The following is a 22,799-nucleotide window of genomic DNA, read 5'->3' as shown; positions in this document are numbered from 1 at the left end:
TTAACTGCCGTTGCGTCTCGATGAGCAACCGCATTGCTTCTCTCATGTCGTTGGGTTCGGCGATTGATTTCCCAGTCGCACTAGATCCGTTCTCCGATCCGTCTTCGTCGAGAAATGTCTCGTAAGCATCTTTTGCACGATAGTACATGCCAAAAAACTCCTCTCGAACATCGAATACCGAGGCGATGGCCTCAGGATTTTCCTGGTGTTCCTCAATTGAATTTTGCGTAACTCAAAAACGATCAACAAGCTCCATGAGCTGTTTCAGTCGGTCTTTAACCTCACTTTGGGACGGTTTACGCGCTTGGAGGTTATTCGCGATTGAATATTCTCCTCTCACTTGAGTCAAAATGGCGTTCCTCCGACTGAGCAGTCCCGGAAGGTCCGACATTATCCAGTTGAGAAGGACCAAATGGTCTCGGGTCTAGGTGGACTTACATCAAAATCTATTAGAACTTGAGCTGGACAATTCCGAGCCAAAAAAAGGAAAATGAATACGTGACACGCTGTATTAAATCAAACGAATTTTTATTGATTTTTTGTCAACTGTACTTCGCGACGTCTGCTAATGCACTGCTTTTTAGTTGCATTGCAAAAAAGTGGGAATACCCACTGCTAATAGTATGGCGCTGTTGTGATAGGGCGCCTCACCGGAACATATGGTTTTCCTGCGAAACTGATTAGGCTGATACGTGCAACGTTGAATGGTTCAAAATCAAGTTTGCGGATTGCAGATGAGATCTTAACGTCATTTGTGACCGTGTGACTGACTGAAGCAAGGCGATGCATCTTCAAATTTGCTATTCAATATTGCTCATGAAGGAGCTATTAGAAGAGCTGGCGTGCAAAGGAACGGAACTATTATTACAAGGTTGCATATGCTCCTTGGTTTTGCGGACGATACTGATGTAATTGGGATTGATCGTTGAGCAGTGGAAGAGGCTTTCGTACTTTTTAAGAGGGAGACAACGAGGGTAAGCTTAGTCATTAACTCAGCCAAGACAAAGTACATGGTCGCAGCGCAGGTAAAGAGAGAGGCAGGTCTAGTTGGTTCCGAGGTAGTTCTTGATGATGACGTTTTTGAAGTAGTCAAAGAATTCGTTTATTTTGGTATTTTGGTCAAAGAACTCGTTTATTTTGGTGACTTGCGACAACAAAGTAAAAAGGCGTATTGCAGCTGCAAACAGGGCTTTTTAAGTCTACGTAACCAGCTTAGGTCCCGCAAACGTCAAAAAAAATCACCTTATACCAGACACTGATCCTCCATGTCGCTCTTTATGGCAACAAGGCGCAGACGTTGAGGGAGGCAGATAGGAGAGCATTCGGAGTCTTCGAGCGTAAAGTGCTGCGGACAATACTCGGCGGGATATGCGAAAATGGTGTGTCGCAGACGCATGAATCATGAGTTGAACCAACTATACAGAACTGCGGATATTGTTAAACAGATAAAATACGGCAGACTGCAATGGGTTGGTCATGTGGTACGAATGTCGAAAGAAAGAATTGCACAAGCAATATTTAGCAGGGAGCCAGGAAGAGGACGCCGACTTCGTGGGAGGCCACGAACACGTTGGCTATACGTAGTGAAAGAGGAACTGAGATCCCTGAACGTGATTGGGAATTAGAAGGATGCCGCTCTAGACCGCCAAATATGGAGCTCTACCAGACGCCGGGCATTGGCGAGATGACGCTGTAGCCAACCTAGATATCAAGGTAAGGTAGGTAGGTACGGGTTAAATCAAGACGGCGCTTTTCGTGCTCTGAGAGTAATTGTGTTGCAGCCACCAAATCTCCTTCAATCGCTAAGTTAAATACAGAAGAAGAATGGTGAAGACAGCGAAGAGAGTGACAGACGACTAGTAACGTCAATCAGAACGCCCTATGGCAGCCGAGCATCTCTAACTTGCTGTCCTACTGCGTAACTCGTTAAATCGACAACAGTTCGAATATGGAGATGATTCATATGCAAACGTAGCATTTGGTGGTCACTATCCAAGATGTTGTACATCATGTCACTTATTCTACACTATACACTTTGACAAATACTAAATCATTTCGACTGAAAAATGTCGGCTGGCAGCAAACGCAAAAACAAAACTTCACACAGAGATAGAGCCCTCAGGAGCCGGTACGGTTGGGTGTGCGAGCAAGAAGGCATCCAGTGCTTAAATAATTGATTCTCTTCTCTCTCGGATTTTCTTGACGGTTCCTTTTGAAGCTCTGCTTGGTCGTAGAATTGTGGATGTTGTGATGTGCTCGATGCCGTTGACAGCACAAAACCTGGTTGTACGTCGCGTCCCGTGGGGATAGCCGTAACCGATGAACTGATAACACGTATTCATACTAATTTATTTTACAGGTTAAAATTGACTGACGTATAAGAGGTAAAAACCGCGATCAATCATGTTGGCGTCTATCACAGTTAAGTGAAGCCGTGTTCCCAGCGCACTGCTTCAATTGTCCCAACGGTACGGATTGAGAACTAGAGGACATTCTAGCGTACTCGTACCGTTTTAATAGAGCCTGTGTAGATTTCAAGAGAGACTCAGACATACGAATGAGGTTCATTACGAAACTGAACGAGACAGGGGACATAACCTTGACGAAGGTCGTCGAGGACTGCGGAAGTCTGTTCAACCCCAACGTATTGGTCGAAAATTCATCTCAGTCAGCGGTGCATGCTGTCAGACATAATTACAATTCTACCGAACCACAACTTCAGCCATTGGCTGTACTGCCCATGATAGCATATCAGTCCCATAAAGATAGGAAATCCCATAGGAAACGGGACAACTATGCGATCATGGGTAGTACACTAGTAAGGGAGTAAGCTAAATGCCGAACAACTGCGTACTCCATGTTGGTCATGTAGAGGAATATCCTATTCTAAGGGTTGCCAGTACCAAGATCATTATTGTCGGGAATGTGGAAAAATCTGGCTACTGTCCCTGCTTCTCAGGAAAATATCCAATCAAGAAGACCAACACCAGCACGAAGAAAACCAAAACAACCTAGGGCGTCTGGGTGCATAACGTCAGCAACGGAAGGAAGTACGCGGAGGTGCATATCAACAACGTTCCTGTTCAATTGCAGGTCTCTGCCGCTTCTGGAAGACATATTTGCAAAGATGGTCGGATGCAAGATCTTCAGCCATATAGATCTGTCCGATACTTATCTCCAGGTGGAAGTTAACCCAGCTTGCCAGAATCTCCTCACAATCAATACTCGCAAAGGACTTTTTCAATTAACCAGTCTGTCACCTGGAATAAAATCAGCCTCAGGACTCTTCCGACACGATGCTCTGTGGGCTAGATGCAATCAGCGGTTATTTACTTCACGCTCAGATCGGGGGGGAAACAGAAGAAGAGCACGAACAGAATCTTCATCGAGTGCTAAGTCGACTTCAGGAGTACGGATTTACGGTGAAAAAATAGAGAAGTGCAGTTTTTCAATGCGACAGATTAAATATCTGGCCCAGATTAAGGACGGTGATAGTATCAGGCCTGACCCAAGTAAAACGTCAGCCATTGCCTCCATGTCAGTCAGTCCGTTTCTTGTATTGAATGTGCCAGTGTTGCCAAAAACAACAGCAGAACAACTCTTGCATCTTGGCCCTTATCAGAAAAATCATGGCAGCGTGTGTATATCGATTTTACTGGACCAGTCGACGACTGGTTTTATTTCATCCTGGTTGACGTTGTTAGTAGGTGGCCCGAAGTTGTTCCAACAAGGCGCATTACCACGTACCATTTGGGGCCTAAACCTTTCCCTTTCTGTATACGTCGAGATAAATTCATAGTTGCTGTTCGTTTATGCAGGACCGAGCAGCCTCAGCAGCAAGTACAAAACTACAGGTTATCATCCAACAGCAGCTCCTAAAAGCGTCAATTCATAGGTTCGACGGCAGCTACCCGAACTGGCCGAAATTCAAGGCCATCTATTTGGATCTGATGGCAAACTCGAATTATACTGAAGCCATGTAACTATATCGTCTCGCCAAGGTCTGCGTCAATCAAGCAACCGGAATATTATACGCTAAGGTGCTTAACTAGGGCAGTTATCAACAGTTGTGGTGAACGAGGTTGCCCGCGATGTAGAGAGCCTACGCTAGCTTAAGCAAGACATGACCGGCGCGCCGGAGCACATGACCGTGCTCTTGGTTGTGAATGCACTCTACAAGTCGACACGAAAGGCTTGGGAGTACACACAAGAAAAGGGAGAAGTGACGAGCAAACCATCAAGTTCCTTACATCCAGAGCCCAAATACTAGAGAACTGTGAAGCCGTATATCAGATACAAGTTCCAGCAGCGAGTACTCCAAAGTCAACGGTCTTATGACCTAAACCAAGGCAGAAAAGTTATGTAGCCTCTTCAAACCAAATGAAAATCGAGCCGGTTTGTGCCTTTTGCAGTGGTACCACGTTCCTACCGCAACTTCCAGTGCTCGACCTTCATCTCTTTGTCCACATCCCATAAGAGAGCAAGGCTGCGAATCGCTGGGCTTCGCTACAACTGCCTACGAAAAGGACTCCTCACCAGAAGTTGTTCTTCCTCCAAGTCGTGTCGCAAGTATGAGGTTCGTTACCGCGTTTCACATTCCCGACGAGGTGGATATGCTGATTCGACATGCTGCCATAGCTGCGAGAAACTCGCCTGGGGAGGATCGTGGTTCTCAAGGAGTCGTACATCGCCGACGCTCCAGTCCAGCACTCCAACCTGATCTCCATCGAAGTGGTCGAAATCATGATGCGGTGGATCTTGAAAGTCGAGCAATTGCTGGACATGGCCCAGCTCGCCAGAGAAGAAATAGCCTACGAATCCTACTTTCTGTCCACACACAAGCGAGATCCTCGGGGTGGTTTGTGGTACAACAGCCATTCAAAGAAACCTTTACCAAGTTGGATGATTGCCTAGCTTTAGCACTGAAGCGATTTCTGATACAAGAGAAGAGATTGTAACGTAACCTCAAGAGCCAAACGCAGTACAGTACGAAGTGATCGAATCAGATGACCCGCCGGCCAGAAAAGGTTCTCTCCAGTTCAACTATGTGCCGTTCCAAGAATGCAGAGTGAAAAAGGTCATCTAGGTCCTGGGTGTGCTCTGGGATTCAGAGGCAGATGCACTACTCCTCGCTAACCAGATGAAGCCAGTGACGAAAGACGTTGTAGCCAAGCGATTGATCTAAGCCGAAGTAGTCATGGTCTACGACACTCTTGGTCTATACAGTCATTGTCCTCGACAAACTGCAGCGTCTGGAGTATCAAGTAAGAGATTACCGGGTCGACAAAGATTTTCCGTAACAGTGGCATGAACTCCATAGCTCCATTGTCACACTTTTACCAAATTCCAGTCCTTAGATATGTGACAATTTAAAACATGATGGTTTATGACTTGCACAGGTTCTTTCTGACACCTCGGTCGTTACGTAAGAAGCCTGTGTATACGTGCGGAGTATATTTGCGGACGTTGGTCCCCTTGCACAATTTGTGAATCCCACGGAATGATTTTTCTAGAGCCCTCCTGTTGTCTTATTTAATAAAGAAATGATGATCCGTGAATCGCACGTCGAGCTACTTCACATCGGTCGAAGTGGGCTGCTGAGCGCCATGTGGCAACGATATTGGCTCATTAAGGCTCGATCCACTATCAAGCAAATCATGCGGTATTGCGTGAGATGCTTTCGATGCGATCCAACCGACAAGACGCAATTGATGGGCAACCTGCCCTCCGCGAATGTTATTCTAAGAGTAGTCAGTCTCGAAACAATTGCGCAAACGTGCAGAAAAAATGAAACAAAAGGAGCATGCTAATAGATCGTGCAGTCTTTCTAACAAGCTGCAATCTACTTCTCAAACCTTTTTTTTACAAAACTCCCTAAAATATTATTTTATGATACTTTTGCCTCCTGTGCTGCAGTTGTATTACGTTTCGAAAGCAATGACATCGTATTTAATGGTTATTCTTTTTCACTTTTTTTTTCTCCCATCCAGGGTCTCACCAACGACCAGGTGCTGCGGTACGTGATCGAAGGAGGCGTTATGGAGCGACCGGAAAAATGTCCGGACAAACTGTACGATCTGATGCGACGATGCTGGCAGCATCGTCCGACGGCGCGGCCTACCTTCGTCGATATCATCAATATGCTACTGCCGGACGCGAACGAGCGATTCCACGAGGTGTCCTTTTTCAATTCACCGGAGGCTCAAGATATGGCGCGGACACAGCATCAAAGTATGTGTACATTTACAGTGCAGACATGCAGAATTAACCACAGCTGTTTTATTTTTTAGTAATCTTGGATGATGTTACCACACCGTTGCACCCGGGTGGCGGCGACGGCGACGACGAGGACGAAGATGACATGATGGACAAGGACGAGGAAATGCGCATCGGTGACGTTGGCACCGATGACGAGTACTCGATGGAAATGACCAACAGTCACCTGGTGCCGAATAACGGCCCAACGGCCACAATCCGCTCGCCGCACTCGCCACTAAGGTGAGAACAGCACACCCTAGGTAAATGTCAAAAAATATATATTTTTCTATTTTTCGAAATACGGAAGAACAAAAAGTAGTCCAAAAATGTATTCAAAATTCAAAATTCGTTAGCTATAACTCAAAATTTGCTCGCTCTCGCATCCCATCAAGTAACGACGTGTTCTAATCGCTCATCTCTCTCACCATATCACTCGCAATGTGTACACGAATTACTAATCTCATCCCATTCAATCCACCCGTCACGACCCCCCCCCCCCCCCCCCCCCGCCATCCTCCAAAATTTTCGGCAATGTTTGTTAAACTGATTTGGCTTACACAATTTGGTTACAAAAGATTCCTGCTCGATTAGCAAAATAAAACAACAACAAAAAAGATGAAAATAAAAATAATTGGAAGCCCGTTTCCGCTGTGCAGGTTGAGTCTGGGAAAGTTACACCCTCCCAATCGGGCAAGCTTGCACGTGGAAACCGATGCTGGTTCCACAATTGGGAATGCTCGAAATAGAAGATATATATTTTTTATTTTAACATTCTGTGCTTTATGTCGTAGAGATGGTCATTGCATTCATAATTGGTATGTTCTCTTTGTTAGTGTTGCTATACAATACGCCTACCCACTATATATAGATACATTGATGCGTTTTGTTTTTTTGTGCTGTAGTATTTGACACTTTTTTTCCTCCCTCCCCTTGTTCTAACCAATCACCTTGCAAATTTAATAATGTTCACGATAATGACAAAAACAGAAACGGGACGAACACAGTGGACAGAGTACGTACGCCTGCCAAGCATCGTTGGATTTCCGACCATTTGGAAGTATTTGTTTTGTGATGGTACAGGTATCTAGGTTTCTTCTACAAAAAAAAATGATATAAATAGTATGAGCGCACCTGAGAATTCGTCATCCCAGCAACGACGTAGTTTACTGGTGGTAAAATGCGTACACGCAAAAGAAGTAGTTTCAGAAGTACATACCCTGGAACAGGTAGAAACTCCATCGGTTCGAATATTTCTGGTTCTCATTTGTCGCAGATATGTTCGTCGATGACTCCGACATTGACTGTGATCCATCGACACGTTTCACGATATGAGAGACCACAATCCGTTATTTTAACGCAAGACGACGAGTGACGCGTAATGGTAAGATTAGTTTGTTTATGCATTTTATAATCCGTTAGCTGCTACGATTTGCTGAACTAGATACGTACGATTGAAGTGTTCTGCAATATTCGCATTAGTAATAATATCACAATGTTTCTTATTAAAGTTCGTAGAACTAATACTGGGTGGTCATAATTTATTTCTTATATTCATACTATATTATTGTCTCTTTCATGTACAAGCGGAGAAAAAACACAAAACCTGGCGTAGTTGGAACGAGCTTTGTTACTCAATATATGTATGAATGGAAGAAGATAGAAATGGAAAATGGTAATTGAAATATCAACTTCAGTTGACTGATGTCACTTTGTCGGTCGTCGATGTAGCTGTTCATTAAGTTATTAAATATCATAATTATATTGTGCTTTAAAGATGACAAAATTGATGATCATGTGATAGTAGTGGTCCAAATCTGCACAAGGTCCAGATCGAACTCACTGCCCACATTGTCAGGGTCATTTTTCCGTACCCAGTAAAGGCTATACTGTATACCCGGCCGAGAAAGAAATAATGTGAATCATAGTGATGCAAGAAAAGAACGACACGACAATACCAGAAATGCTTTGATTTTGTTCGCAAATATCGTTAAGAAATCCACAAATACTATCAAGGGCGACAATGGGAAAGATGCATTGATACTCCAGCTTCGGGATGAATACAACTGAAAGCACCGCAAGACATGCACATATCGAACAAGACTAAAAAGGGAGAAAAACGCAAATTTCGAGCACTGCACTAACTCCAACGAAATAGCTGACGATGAAAAACGATATGTTTATTCAGTGTGTTGAGTTAAGTAAGCGATCGCGAACCGCACGGAAAAAGCCAAATAGGGATTCCATGAGAAACCAACCGACCGCAAAATATGACCATCGTCGATTCGAACGAAACTTTGCAGGTGTGTTCGCTGTATGAATCTCCATGATATTCTCTGGCAATTGGAATGTTTTGATGCAAGAGTAATTTTTCCAAAGGGCGTAAACTATCTAAGAACAAGTTACAGGGAATGAATACTTCTGTCCGAAAAAATATACACTGAAAAAAATGTTGTCATTTTTCAAAAAAAAAACAAAAAATTATGATAAAAATTTAAATTGCGAAAAAACCCATCTTTTTAAATTTTTTATATTTTGTTACCACAAAACTTAAAGAGAAAAGAAACATTTTGATTGTGATTGCATGATGGAGAAAAAATCGGTAAAAAAGTTTTTCTAACAATAACTTCGTACATGTTTTTAAATTTCATACTAATTGACATACAAAATTGTAATTTTATTACAGAATATAATTCTAAGCACCATTTAAAATCAAAATGCATTTAACAAAAATCTTCCAAAATGCGATAGTTTTCGAGATATTTGAAATTTTGCTACTTCAAAAACAATTAATTCGTGTAATTATGCTCTTTTTAAAAGTTATTCGCGTTACCCCATCAAAAAATGTCAAAAATTTAATGTTTATCGTTTTAAAGACGTAAAAGCAACCTTTTTAGTGTATTTGGATCATGGAGAAGCTTTCAATAAAAAGTTTTCCTAACAACAACTTTTGACATTTTTTTATAATTCTTACTATTTGCAGTCAAAAATACAATTTTCTTTTTGAATATGATTCTAAACGCCATTTTAAATCGAAATGCTCTTAACAAAAAATTTCTAAAATGTGGTAGTTCTCGAGATATTTTAACTTTTGTTTTAACAACACAATTATTTTGTTTTATAACGACCTTTTCATAAGTTAGTCGCGTTTCTCCATCAACAATAATAGGTTTTTCAAAAGGCCCGTAAACTTTCGTGCAACTTTCTCTTTGACATCAAGGCGCTATTGTAAACCATTTGAAAGTTACATGAAAGCGTAATCTAACAAAAAAAAATCAAATTCATGCACGTAGAAACGTTTACGCCCTTTTGAAAAGTTGCTCTTGAGTCAAAATAATCTTATTATCTGTGGAAAATATTTAGTCTTGCATGACGGTGAAACGTGTAAAGTTTCATTGGAATCTAAGATGGTCGGTCACGATTTTAAAGATTTTCGGACGGATCTTCGTGGAATTCCTCCAAAATAATTACACCAAACACGATGATTAAACCGGTAAAGGCAACGGAACCTGAATAATACAATGGACACTGAAAGATCATCTCTTTACCATGAAAACAGCACAAAAGAAGCTCTTATTCCAGTATCGGCCCTGATCGAAAAGGACCTGCTGCTGGTTCGACATGTGAGTGCTCACATGACGAATAATAAAAAACACATCATCGGCTTCGAAAAGTCGCGTAGTGGTACAGTTTGTATGGCGGATGGAAAGATGTGAGGAATCGGTAAACTTATTGCAATGAACGATAATGGTGTCACGTTGAAAAAAGTGTTATATGTACCAGCCCTGGCGAGTAATTTGCTGTGTGTCGGTAAAATATTTGATGAAGGTTTTGATGTATTTTCGAGATCTGATAATCAAGAATGGTCGAACATTTTTTGTTGGAGAAAGAAAGCTGGATTATATAATCTCAAACAGTCACAATATCAATCGTTGTTGTCGAAAGTGTCGCATACTGACATCTGGACGCTATAAAGCGACTTGTAGTGGAAGATTTCGGTGATGATTTGAAGTTACGTGATTGTGGAGTTAGGTGTGTACTGTGCTTTATTGGACTTGATCCATACGGACCTAGCTGAACCACTAGAAGTAAACACACCACGTGGTAACCGTTTCGTTATGACCATGATTGATGACATGACCATCATATATCTACTGAAACACAAGTACGAAGCATTCAAGGGGATACGTGAGTATGTGCACCATGTGCAGAACAAATTTGGACGGGCACCGAAAGTACTTCGCTGCGATGGCGGTGCAAAGTGGTCGGAAACGCCAAAAACGTGAACTTAATTCACTAGAGGCCAAACCATCGAACATATTCACAGGGTGTCTTTAGAGGAATTGTTCATATGAATATTCCCCACAATCTGATAACAATTTAAATTATGCTTACCATGATCGAGCTAAAAAAATTAACTTTTTATACTGACGAGGTAGAAAATCAATCGAGGTAGAAGGACAATCTTTGCAGCCAGCGGCCCTCTACAGTCCACAACAGAACGGGATCGCTAAACGGAAGAAGCGCTCTCTCCTGGAAATGATGCTGTGCTTGCTACACGAGAGCAACATGGATAAGAAATACTGGGGAGAGACAATGATGGCTGCGAATTAATTATTAAATCGTCTTCCGTCTGCTTCCATTGAACGTATTCCTTCCTTTTACAAGGGAAAGTTATCAAAATTAGAGCCATAGTACTCAAGTGAGAGCAAGGATGTGAAGTATACAGATTGGAAAACTAGAAGTGGCAGAGTTATTAGAACAGGCTCAATATCTTACGGGCTTAACTTTTGTCTGCTGCTGATGAGGGTCGAGCTTAGGCAGCGTAACTATGAATCCCTACGTATTCCTTACGGAACCAAGCCTAAGTGTGGTCATGTATCGGTATTTGGTTCGTATGCATCTGTGCATGTACCGGATCAAAAGTTGGATAAGAAGACTGTTCCTTTGGTCATTGTGGAAAACGAAGAGGTTTGTCGTTTTCTTGATGAGACAGCTAACAGAATCAAGCCAAGCCAAGCCAAGGGAAATCGTGTGAACTCTGCGGTGGTACACATCTTAACTTTCAGTGTGCCATCTTGAAAAATATTTGCGCATCTCAGAAGTTCGAGTAGGTTAGAGCCGATTATGCTTCAATTGCCTTAGAAAAGGACACCATTCCAGTAACTGTCCATCCAAGATCACATGTCGAAAGCGTCACCATACACTCCGCCATGAGGATGAAAAGGGACATAAGCCAACAGATAATCCTTAATCGGCGAATTCAGATATTCCTACTTGTTCCATCCGTCACAGCATATACTTCTTTCCCTTTTCGCAACGATAATTGATCGGTGTCACAATGCACTGTTTACGTATCAGTGTAGCATGCTGTCCATTTCTCAATAATAAGTCACGTCCTTCCAGTCAGCATATAAATTAGCGCTGCAAAGCAGCAACATCGTCAGTTTAATTTGAACCACGAAGGAGCAAGAACCTAACAAGAGAATAAAATTAGTGTTCCTGAAGCAAGTCATTTCATTTGGTCGTCACCAGTCAGCGTCATCAGCTCGGACATTGCCGGAGCGGTCCTCCAGTGGACATTGCGATTGCTCTCAAGCATTTACAATCCACCCGCAAGGAAAAAGAAACACAGCTGAGGTCCGCGAAAAAACCCAGAATTTTTTTTTTGTAGTGACTCAGCCCTCCACCCCAGTCGGAACACTACTGCTTCCTCAAATCCTGTTCCAGTTTTAAGAAATGATCCACAAGTATCGACTACGTGCTCCTGCAATTATGGGCAGTCGACGAAAACTATGCTTTTGCTGACAGCAGTAGTGCACACTATCGACGGACACAATTAACCACATAAATGTCGTGTGCTGCTGGACTGTGGACCACAAGTCAAGTTCGTGACCGAAGAGATGGCGAACATCCTTAGTGTTCCGAAGCAACGAGCCAACGTTTCAACGGCCGGAATAAATGCCACCGAAACGTTGGTCTGTGACAAGGTATTTGTGAAGGATCGTTCTCGACATGAAAAGTTCTACGCTAACATAGAATGCCAAAGGTAACCGTAATATTGATCTTGCGGATCCTGCATTTCATGAGCAGGAAAAATCGATTTGTCGATCCTGCGTTTCATAAGCCAGGAAAACTCGATTTGTTGCTCGGAGCTGAACTATTTTTCGACCTGCTAAAGCCTGGGCATTTAATTCTAGAGACAATTTTCAATAGGACGTAAGTAACAATGAGAGATTCTCTTTGGAGTCTTTCTCTTCTGTTCATTACTCGGCCATTTCAACATTTACTACTCTACTCTTTGCATAATATTCTAGTAAAAACCGTTGGCTTTCGATATGTACTGGAAAATTAGTGCAAAGTGTTGTAATGACGTCGAAAGAGAAAGTAAACAAAGAGAGGCTCTCAATGTTACTTATTGAAAATTTTCTCTAGAATTATCGCTGATAATATGCCGTAGCTAAGGGAGACCTACCTAGGATGGGGAGTCGCTGGAGTAGTCCACGAGCCTACCGTGACCGAAACTGTCATTCAACATGCAAACTTGGCTTTAATAGACAAAGTAGAGGAGATGATGCTTCAGTTTTGGAAGATCGAGGACGTTCCTGGTGCTACAACGTTGTCAGTCGAAGAGCAGTGATGCGAAGCTCATTTTTATCAACAACTGAACGCGATCAGAGTGGACGATTTATCGCCAGACTTCCGCCTAAGGATACCTTCAGCCAGTTAGATGATTGCCTCGCATTAGCCTTCAAGCGATCCTAGATGTTGGAAAAGCAGTTGCCCTGAACGTCGATTGCCGTACATCGATTTTATGCGTGAATATGAAGCACTTAGACATTGTAACGAAGTAAAGACAGTCGACGATCCGGTCAATCCAACAAAGTATTATATGCCACACTACGCTGTTGTTCGTCCATCCAGTTCCAGTACCAAGTGGCGCGTAGTTTTCGAGGCTAGTGCGAAGTCTATGTCATCCGCAATTTCATTAAGCGAAGTTCTTAAGGCACTATTGTGCTGCGAGTCCTATTTTCCATCATGTTGAGTTTACGGAAGCATTCCATTGTATTTTTGGCGGATATAAGTAAAATACGCATGGCCCCTAAGGACACTTGCTACCAACGAATTTTCTAGAGGGAACAGCCTACGCATCCACTTCGAGTTTTGGAATTGAATAGGGTAACGTATGGAACCGCATCCTTCCCGTATCAAACTACTCCATGCCTGAATCAGCTTGCTGAAGTAGAATTACATGATTTTCAGATCACCGCTCGCATTCTTAAGGAGGACTGTTATATAGATGACATATTGTCTGGTGCTGACACCGTCGAAGAAGCCATCGAATGTCAACACCAGTTAAAGAGATTGCTTGTCAGAGGTTGCTTTCCTGTACATAATTGGTGTTCGAATTTTTAGAACACATACCGCGAGGACCATGAAAAACACCTAACTCTCCAAGAATATGGCGCTAATGAGGCCATCAAGGTTTTAGGACAATTATGGGATCCAATCCATGATATGTTTCTAATCGCCAACCAGCATCGACCAGTATTGACTCAAATTGAAAGGGTAACAAAACGAACAATCGACTCTGAAATCGCTAAATTTTCGATCCACTCAGTTTGTTCGCTCCGTTCATCGTCATTGCAAAGCTTCTGGTACGGAAACTTTAGCAGACAAACGCAGGATGGGATGACATCGTGGAGAAGCAATTTCAGCAAGCGTGGTTTACTATGCAAGAAGCATTGTCACAGTTGAACCTCATCATTCATGCATCTATCTGCGCAGCATGTTTGCCGACAGCTCGGCAAGGTTAAGCATCATCAGAAGTAAATCTAAGGTTGCCCCACTACACGAACTCACCATCCCAAGAAAGGAATTGTGCGCCGCTGTATTATTGACGCGTCTGATAAATAAGGTGATTCCAGCCATTCAAATGCCATTTCAAGAAGTGCTTTGGTCCAATAGTACAATCGTTTTAGCATGGATGAAGAAGCATCACGATCGTTTACAAGCATTCGTAAGAAACCGCATCGCTGAGATCCTGAAAAGCACTAATAGGTATAAATGGTGTTATATTATTTATTCTCTTCAGACGTTCCAGAGTTTGGTAAGCTTTAGGAAACGGCAGTAAAATTAACTAAAACTCATCTAAAGCATGTCGTCAGAAATACTAGCTGACATTCGAGGAAATGGCGACAATTCCTGGTGAAATGGAAGCTGTGCTGAATTCGGGACCTTCATTCAGTATTTCGTCCGATCCTGAAGATTCACAGGTAATAACTCCAGCACATTTCCTGATAGGGAGGCCACTTATCGCACCAACTGAATCATTGCTTGAGGACATAGAGACCGTCTGAACCGTTTGCAACATCTACAGATCATGCGTGAGCATATTTGGTATGCCTGGAGCCGAGACTATCTTAGCTCGTAACAACTGCGTAAGAAAAATCATCGGACTATGCGAAATCTGCACTCAGACATTATCGTTGTTGTTCACAGTAAGAATCAATCGTCTTTACCTTTACGCCTTTTCGCCGTCAGCCAGCGACCATATTCCAGTATCGCCTAAAGGGACCAGGATAAAAAGAATTAAATTCCATTCCAAAGGCCACCATCGAGAAGTTTCCAGAGAAACACAGCGATTTCTATTGCGGGCTCAACCCTTCACGATAACAACCGTCCCCCAGTCGGAACAGGAGTTTTAGGCATCAACACTAAGGAAATTTGTCTGCTGTTCTCCGCCAATTTTCATTCGCGGCCTTCGACAAAATCAACCATGATATCGCAGTTGTCAAGCCAACTCGATATTTGCGGTCAACTTTTTCACTGGTTTCGTTTGCTATCTATCGCAACATCCGGTATCCCGCAAGGAAGTTACCTCGGCCCAGTGATATTTCTTATTTATATTAATGACGTCGATATCAAATAAAAACATCCTATCTCTCCTTCGCCGATGATATGACTTTTTTTCGACAAATACGGGATTTACCCAAGCAAATGCTTAATCGCCACGTTTACGCGGAAACATCATCCGATCCAGTTCAATTGCCGTTTGTTTAACTCGAGCATTCCAAGTCACTCTCATGTCAAGGATCCTGGAGTCATCTTGGACTCGGCACTAACGTTAAAACCACATACTTCATACATTGTGGGCAAGGCACCAAAATAGTTACGGTTCATCTTCTGCATAGCAAAAAACTTAAGGGACGTATACTGTCTAAAATCGATTTATTTGGCGTACTACCAGAACGAAATTGTCAGAATCGGATATCCAACACCAGTTCACACGCTTTGCCCTTCGACATCTCTAATGGCGAAACAAATTACAAATGCGTAGCTACGAAAACCGTTGCCAGTTAATACACGCTCGATACACTCAGCATCCGGTAACTAGGCTAAGAAACACCATTGAGGCCACGGGGTCTGATCGTGCAAACTAATTGACATCGAATCGCCCCTCGGCAGCGATACAGAGTAGAAAAGAGAAAGAGTAGTCAGTTCAAATATACGCTATTAACTATACGCACGCAATCTTTAATTTGATCCGCGAAAACTATCCAATTCAAGAGCTACCGAATAAAACATTTTGGTCCTTCGAGCCGGATGTAATCCGACGAGATGGTAGATGTGCGAAGTTTTTCGCTGAATATAGTGAAACGTAGTTGATTCGATTTTGCATCAAGTGAAAAGACTACGACATCTTGGCAACGACGCGACGCGTAATGCGGAAGTGTTCGGTGCACGATTAATCTTGAAACGACAAGAACAATCAGCGAATTACCTGTGAAAATAATTCATAAACATTAATTCCCTGTGTGAAAACGACGAAACACCCAAAGTGTTACGAAACATAACCACTAAAAATCTACTGGACGCTTTGATTGGAGCGGGAACAAATCTTGCACCTGAGAGCACGGTTGCGCTCCAAAAAGCGGCGATGGTAAAGCGAGAAAACGATAAGAAAATGGCGCAAAGAATGGAAAATGTCGTCGATCGGCGTGATTTGATATTGCAGAAGCTTCTGAGAATTCGGGAAGGAGTAAAGGATGAGGATGTGAATGTGCATTGGTTAAAACTGCAGTTGGAAAGCATCAACCGGTGCAACGAAGATTCGGAGAAAATTTATCTGGAGATCTGCAATATTAAACCACGGGAACAACGGGATGAGCATACGACAGAACACTACCGCTGTGAAGAGCTGTTCAACTCGCTGTGTATCACGATCGAGATGAAATTGGATGAAAGGAAGAATGCTGAAGCGAATCAAGCGCTGCTCAATGTAAACGCAGTTTCATTCCACCCTCAACCCCCAATGGCTGTGAACTCATCCGCACCACACTTGCAGGTGCCGCTGCCAACATTTGATGGAAATATCGAGAACTGGTATGCCTTCAAATGCATGTTCCAGGCGATTATGCCAAGATATCCTAATGAACCATCCGCGATTAAACTGAATCATCTCAAAAACTTTCTCATCGGCAACGCAGCAGGTAAAATCGACCAGGATGTGCTCAATATCAACAATTACGATGCTGCTTGGAAAATGCTAGAAGATGCATACGAAGATGAGCGATTCATATTTGACACACACACATCGATGCGCTAGTTAGCCTGCCTGCCAAAGATGACGTGTGAATCAGGTGAAGAATTACGGAAGTTAATCGATACTTGTTCCAAATACGTCGATGCACTCAGCAACCCCGTTTGTCTTCACATCTCGCCCTGAACAGAAGCTAAAAGTCGTCCCGCACAAGTGAAACAGTCAATTCCTTCTACAAGCCGATCGGTGCCTATCGCACAAGCAGTCCATATCATATCAGTGCACAAACAATATTGTATTGTTTCCCCCGGCTGCGCAGTGAAATGAGTTGGTAAACAAAAGTGCCCGTGCTACGGGATAACACGATTTCGATCAACTTTAATAAAACTCGTGTTAGACCCACCGGAAGTGGAGCAATTAGCTAAAGTTAAAATGGAGCTTAATCTCGCTGAAGTTACGTACATTCAGCTACATCACGTTAAAAACTGTGTTTTGATCACGTTTAGAAGTTTAGCACAGGCAGAAAACTTCATTGAAAAGAACAACATGCAACACGAGGTCGAGTTTAATAACACCAGAATCAAGATCCCTGTGCATATGGAAAACGACATGGTGGACGTGCGTATCCATGATTTGGCCCCGCGCACTAAGAAAGATTACATTAAACAAATCATGTCGCAATATGGAGAAGTAGAATCTATTACGAATGACACCTGGAGATTTTTTTTCACCGGCATTCCCAACGGCGTTCGTATTGTGAGGATCTGAATAAACCAATACCTTCTTACATGACTATCGAATGCAAATCTCCGGAGGATGGAGTGACCTTTAAGCAAACAACGCTAATCACATATCCCGGGCAGACACCGACACCTTCAGATAAACAAAAAACAACGATCCAATTAACCAATAATGCAGCTACAACGACCACGACAACCGCTCCCTAACCAACGAGTAGCTTCTCCATGATGACATGGACGAGAACGATAACGCGAGAGAAGAAAAAGGATCTCAACGCGCAGCAGCAAGCTGCGTCAACAAGATCTGGAAGACCGACATTCTTAGCATTTTATTTTTTTATTTTTACTTATTGTAAAAAATTGAAAGACCCACGGCTCAGTTGTGCTGAAGCATTGAGTCGTTTCAAATAAATCTTTAGATAAAAAAAACCGTGACTTACCTGTTGACGATTTGGCGGAGATGATCCTTGTCAATTTAGTTGCTAAACGATTGGACAAGGATACAAGGAAGTTGTGGGAATCACAATTGCCCAAGGAGGAACTACCATCGTTTTCGTTGATGCTCAATTTTCTACGCGAAGGATGACTGGGGTCTGGAGATTTAAACAGTTTGACGTTTTACTCGCCTGTTCTAATTGCCCCTAGGAACAAATGCAATTTGCGAATGCGATTTAAAGGCAATTTCAACACTTACAAATTTTCTGGCGGCTGAAATGGACTTGGTTGTTTTGACATTAAAAATGTCTTACTCCACTATCTGGGGCTAGGTGTCATTCTAAAATCTAAACTATCTCCCATGTAACGAAACTATGTAAGATTTGCACGCTTATAACTCCGATATTACTAGATGGATTTTAATCATTCATACACCAACCGATTCAGAAACACCTAACTTAAATATTGGTAATAATTTAATATCTCCCCAATAAAAGACGACTTTTAAAAATTGGTAAAATTAAAAAGTTCACGAAAAACGGGAAAATTACCATTCGTGATGCAGATTTCTCAGACACAGCCGTCATTAGAGGGTAGGTTAGTCGCTCAATCACACACGAAAAGTCATAAATAGAAGCAACGCATGTCCGTTTAAATCAGTTGTTGCTCTTATCCCATACGAGCAACATCTCGTACACACTCGCACTCGCACCTAAGTGACTAAACCATATACGGTTAGTTTATAAATAGAGGTGACGCGAACCCGTTTGAATCAGTTTTTGTTCTTATGTCGAACGGGTAAGATCATGGCTGCAGCGTCTGGGCACTACAATAAGCGGTAGACGCTATGCATTTTCGGCAGCGGTGGCCGTGTGCGGATTTTTCGGGTACCAGCACGGTATCACAGAATGATTTGCAAAGTGGGTGGGTGGGGTGGTTTGGATTTAATTCAATACGGTGTGTGCTGCTTAAGAGTGTTGCGTTTGAAAAAAATGTATTTATTTTTATGCATGCGTGTGCATTGTAACTTGTTAATCCATGTTTACGGCGCTTTGTAGCTGCGTAGGGTAAAGAGCCTATTGGTTTTCATGTTTCATATTTCGGTTATATGTTTTTTATGAGTAAGGCATCTGACAACGTGCTTCTGTAGTTATTGCACTGTTAAGCAGCGTAGTATTTTATATAGGAGAATACACTCAGGTTTTTTTACGCGGATTTTGAAATTTACGCGGTTTTCATTAACGCGTTTTTTTAAATTAACGCGGTTTTCATTTACACGGCCTGTATCCCCTGCGTGAAAAATCTGAGTGTAATTGCATCGGAAACAATCACATTTCCAGCAGAACTTTTTGTTTTCTAATTTCAAACACTTTTATTTCGTACTGCACGCAACGGAAAATTTTAAAACAGAACTTACCGTCTTAGCAGCAGTTTAAGCGGGTGTTCTTTTTCGATTCAAATTCAAGCCATGTCTTAAGCGTTATTGGACTTAAAATTGTTTTCCCAGTTTATCCAGTCAGAATATCAATCCTACCCTATGTATTTAAAACACAGTTCTAATTGCGTTTTAAAGTATACAACAAATAGAACGGTTGGGTATACTAATTTAAATTTTTAAATAAATCTGTTTTAAATTATGAAACAAACCGCTGTACTGAAGATATAATTATGTCAGTCCTATTACCACATAAAACACCTATATCACATAAAACGCTGCAGAATTGGTTTAATAATACAATGATTACACTACAGAGTTATAACACGTTTTAATAATTAGCAACAAGAAAAATGTCACCAAGATAGCATAAAAACCCGCTTTAACTGGTAGTGCGAACGTTGCATAACAATGTAATTTATCAAATAATTTCATTTTTTCCACCACTAATCGATCAAGAAATACTTAAACTTAAGATTGTTTACTTAAGTTTATTAGTCCATTATTGAAAATTTAAATGGAAAATGAAATTTCATATTTCATGAAAAATCTGTATATTTCCGTTGGCGGGCGTGGGCTTCCTCATCACAGCTCTCAATATGGAACTTTTCTGTTGAATATATTTTCTGGACAGACCAGCCTATTTTTACTAAATGGATCAGCCAAATAATGCCAATCACCTAGTGAGATACTTGATTAATTAATAGATTACCGTTAAAAGACCTTCAATAAATTATGTTTTGATGGGGAGGGTATATAGGAAATTGTAACATATGAAAACAGGCGAGTGAACAAGAACGTGAGTCGATATGTGTGATAGATAAAATTCATTTGCACGCTCTTGAAAAAAGCTGCATTTTTAATGTCACCGTGGTCGTGTCCTGTACACAACCCTTTAATTTTTTGCGTTTTTCAAACATGGCGGTTCATGTTTGGCTTAAGCTTAAAATCATTTTTTTAAACAATTGGCGTGTTCTCGCTTGTATTTTGTTTGTCTAGTGAACTTCGCTTAGCCAACGAATGTGGGAAATTGTGGAATCGTACGTAAGTATAGTGGAACAAGATCTCTGACCTAAAGTCTTATGTCGTTTTTGCTTGAAGCGGAACTGAGTTAGTTTCTAACCCCAACTGCTGTCAAAATGTATCAACTAACAGCGGTTGGGGTTAGAACCTGACTCAGTTTCGGGGTCAATCGAAAACGCCATTAATGAACATCAGATTGTGGCAAGTTTTGGTGTACAATACAGTCGTGATTCGCAAGTTGGGCCATACCTCTGTCCAACTAACAAATTTGATTCGTTAGTTGGACCGACTGGTAGATGTCAAAAACTCTCCAAAGGAGATGTTAGTAGTGTCATTGCATCTGTTCACATCTCTAATAATTGTCAGATTGATTGGTTTTTAGTTGGGCAGTAGTGGTCCAACTAGCGGAGGTCCAACTAAAAAGCGGTCCAGTTAACAAGTGTCCAACCAGCGAATCACGACTGTACCAATTTCAACATTGATTCTTCCTATAGTTTGGTGGTGATTACCTAGTATACTGATAAGTTTATGTGAGTAGATAATGTATCCGAAAATAAGTATTATTTGTAATTTTCATATTGGTCAATTAAGCGCGATTAAATGGCGCTTTCCGTGACGATTTAAGGGCGAGTAGGGCGTCAAGAAAATGACGGCGGCTAATCGCCCAAATGTCGCATTTGAAATAGCCTTCTAATTGCCAGCAATTTGCTGGCAAATTGAAGGGCAATTAGCGCATCCGAGTTGGCAAATAGCCCCCCGTTAGCCAGCAACTTGCCCTTTTTGACAGAGAGTTTTTCATTGAAAAACACCGGGGCAGTGGATTGCACTGGTGTTGCATTTTCTAGCAGAAGAGCAGGCCACTAGACGTGTTTCATTCCCACTTCTGCTATAAAGCGCAAAACCAGCGCAATCCACTGCCCCGGTGTTTCAAAGAAAAGCCCCATTAGATGCTGTCGATTGAACTAAAGGTTGACATTCGAAAATAAAAATTTACATCACTGGTTCCAATTATAAACACTCATAGTAATAGACTCGCGGATGTAAAAACCGCAAAACTGGCAACTAGAAAAACAAGCGCGTTAAACTGGCATCACCCAAAAATGTGCAAGCTCGAACGTGCTCGACTGTATTCGATCACCGTATTCTACCGAAAGTGACAGTTTATCCAGAACCCCAGCCAATCACAGGAAGCGCGGCAACGAGGCAAATTGGAGCAAAAGAACATGACAGCTGAAAACGTCGTACAAACGTCCAACGAATCATGTTTTAGTTGCAATGGTGAGCACTCTATCTACGAATGCAATGCATTTAAGGCCCTCGGAGTGAAAGAGCGTTAAGGGCAATGTAAAACAAGCAGGCCTCTGCTTTAAGGACATTATACATGCGAGCCACAACATAGCTCCCACGCCGCACACACCCCTCTCCCCTGCCTAACCATGTATCTGGCACGAGCAAATATAAAAATACGATTTTCAATGCACTAACCTTGACGGTGTACCACGAAACTGCTACTTGAGGAAGCTAAAACATTTTTCTATGCAATCAACCCGAGTTTTTGACGGAAATCCATCTGCCGCTCTTATTTTGTGCGAAAATACCACCCCTCTTCACTTGGAGTTTCTTTTCGAAACACTCTTATTTTTCTTCTTATATTGAGAACACTTTTTCAAATGCACTTTAATCACACACCACTGAAAAAACACCCGCGAAACTTTAATCGTTTACTAACTAAACTTCAAATTTTCTGCCAATGTGCAGATGATCGAAGGAAAATGTCCGGAAACTCTCATTTGTGCGTTTGAATTTTCACTTCGAATTCCATTTTTTGTCAATGTAAACAAGCGCGGCGGTGCCTAGCAACAAGCGTGCGTTCCTGGCTTTTACATATCTTCACCTTAATTGTCGTAGTCATCGAACTGTCGACTGTAAATCGGAGCAATCCTGTAAGACCTTTGGCAGAAAACACCACAGTCTACTTCACGAAGAAAAGATTCCCACATCGAAGAAACCTGAAATTCCGGTTACGAAACAATCAGCATCGGAATGTAAGAATATGACTGAAAGTTCTGCCCAAGAACCACGCTCGGTGAACTGTGCTCAAGCAACAGACACGAAAAGACAGCTCCTTTGACGCCCTTTTGGAAATTCTTGTGGTGCCGAAGATAACGACCAGCTTGCCAATTGTTGAACTTAACATTCAGATTGGGCTATCCCAGCTGGTATTGATTTAGCTGATACATCGTTTTACGCACCTGACGAGAACCAGATGATGATAGATACACATTTCGGATGGATTGTTAGCGGAACGGTACCGACTAATATTCAAAAGCGATCACAAACTTATCAGCTCAACTTGTGTAACGAGGAA

The 22,799-nt window shown here is 42.0% G+C and overlaps 1 protein-coding gene across 9 annotated transcripts in view; it reads left to right on the top strand.

The window, feature by feature from the left end:
• LOC131690922 (insulin-like receptor) overlaps positions 1 to 22,799 on the top strand; it is a 426,227-nt gene that overhangs the window by 393,665 nt on the left and 9,763 nt on the right. For 8 of the 9 annotated variants that reach the window (XM_058977002.1, XM_058977006.1, XM_058977005.1 and 5 more), the window contains 2 exons: positions 5,991 to 6,231; positions 6,291 to 6,498. In XM_058977002.1, coding sequence (XP_058832985.1) covers positions 5,991 to 6,231; positions 6,291 to 6,498 — 449 coding nt within the window. Of the gene's footprint in view, positions 1 to 5,990; positions 6,232 to 6,290; positions 6,519 to 22,799 lie in introns of all 9 variants that reach the window. The other variant, XM_058977007.1, reaches the window with a different exon arrangement.

Source organism: Topomyia yanbarensis, chromosome 3, assembly GCF_030247195.1.
Source record: "Topomyia yanbarensis strain Yona2022 chromosome 3, ASM3024719v1, whole genome shotgun sequence".
Classification (NCBI taxonomy): Eukaryota; Metazoa; Arthropoda; class Insecta; order Diptera; family Culicidae; genus Topomyia; species Topomyia yanbarensis.
Note: the sequence above shows the minus strand (reverse complement) of the source record. Positions and strands in the feature narration are given on the sequence as shown.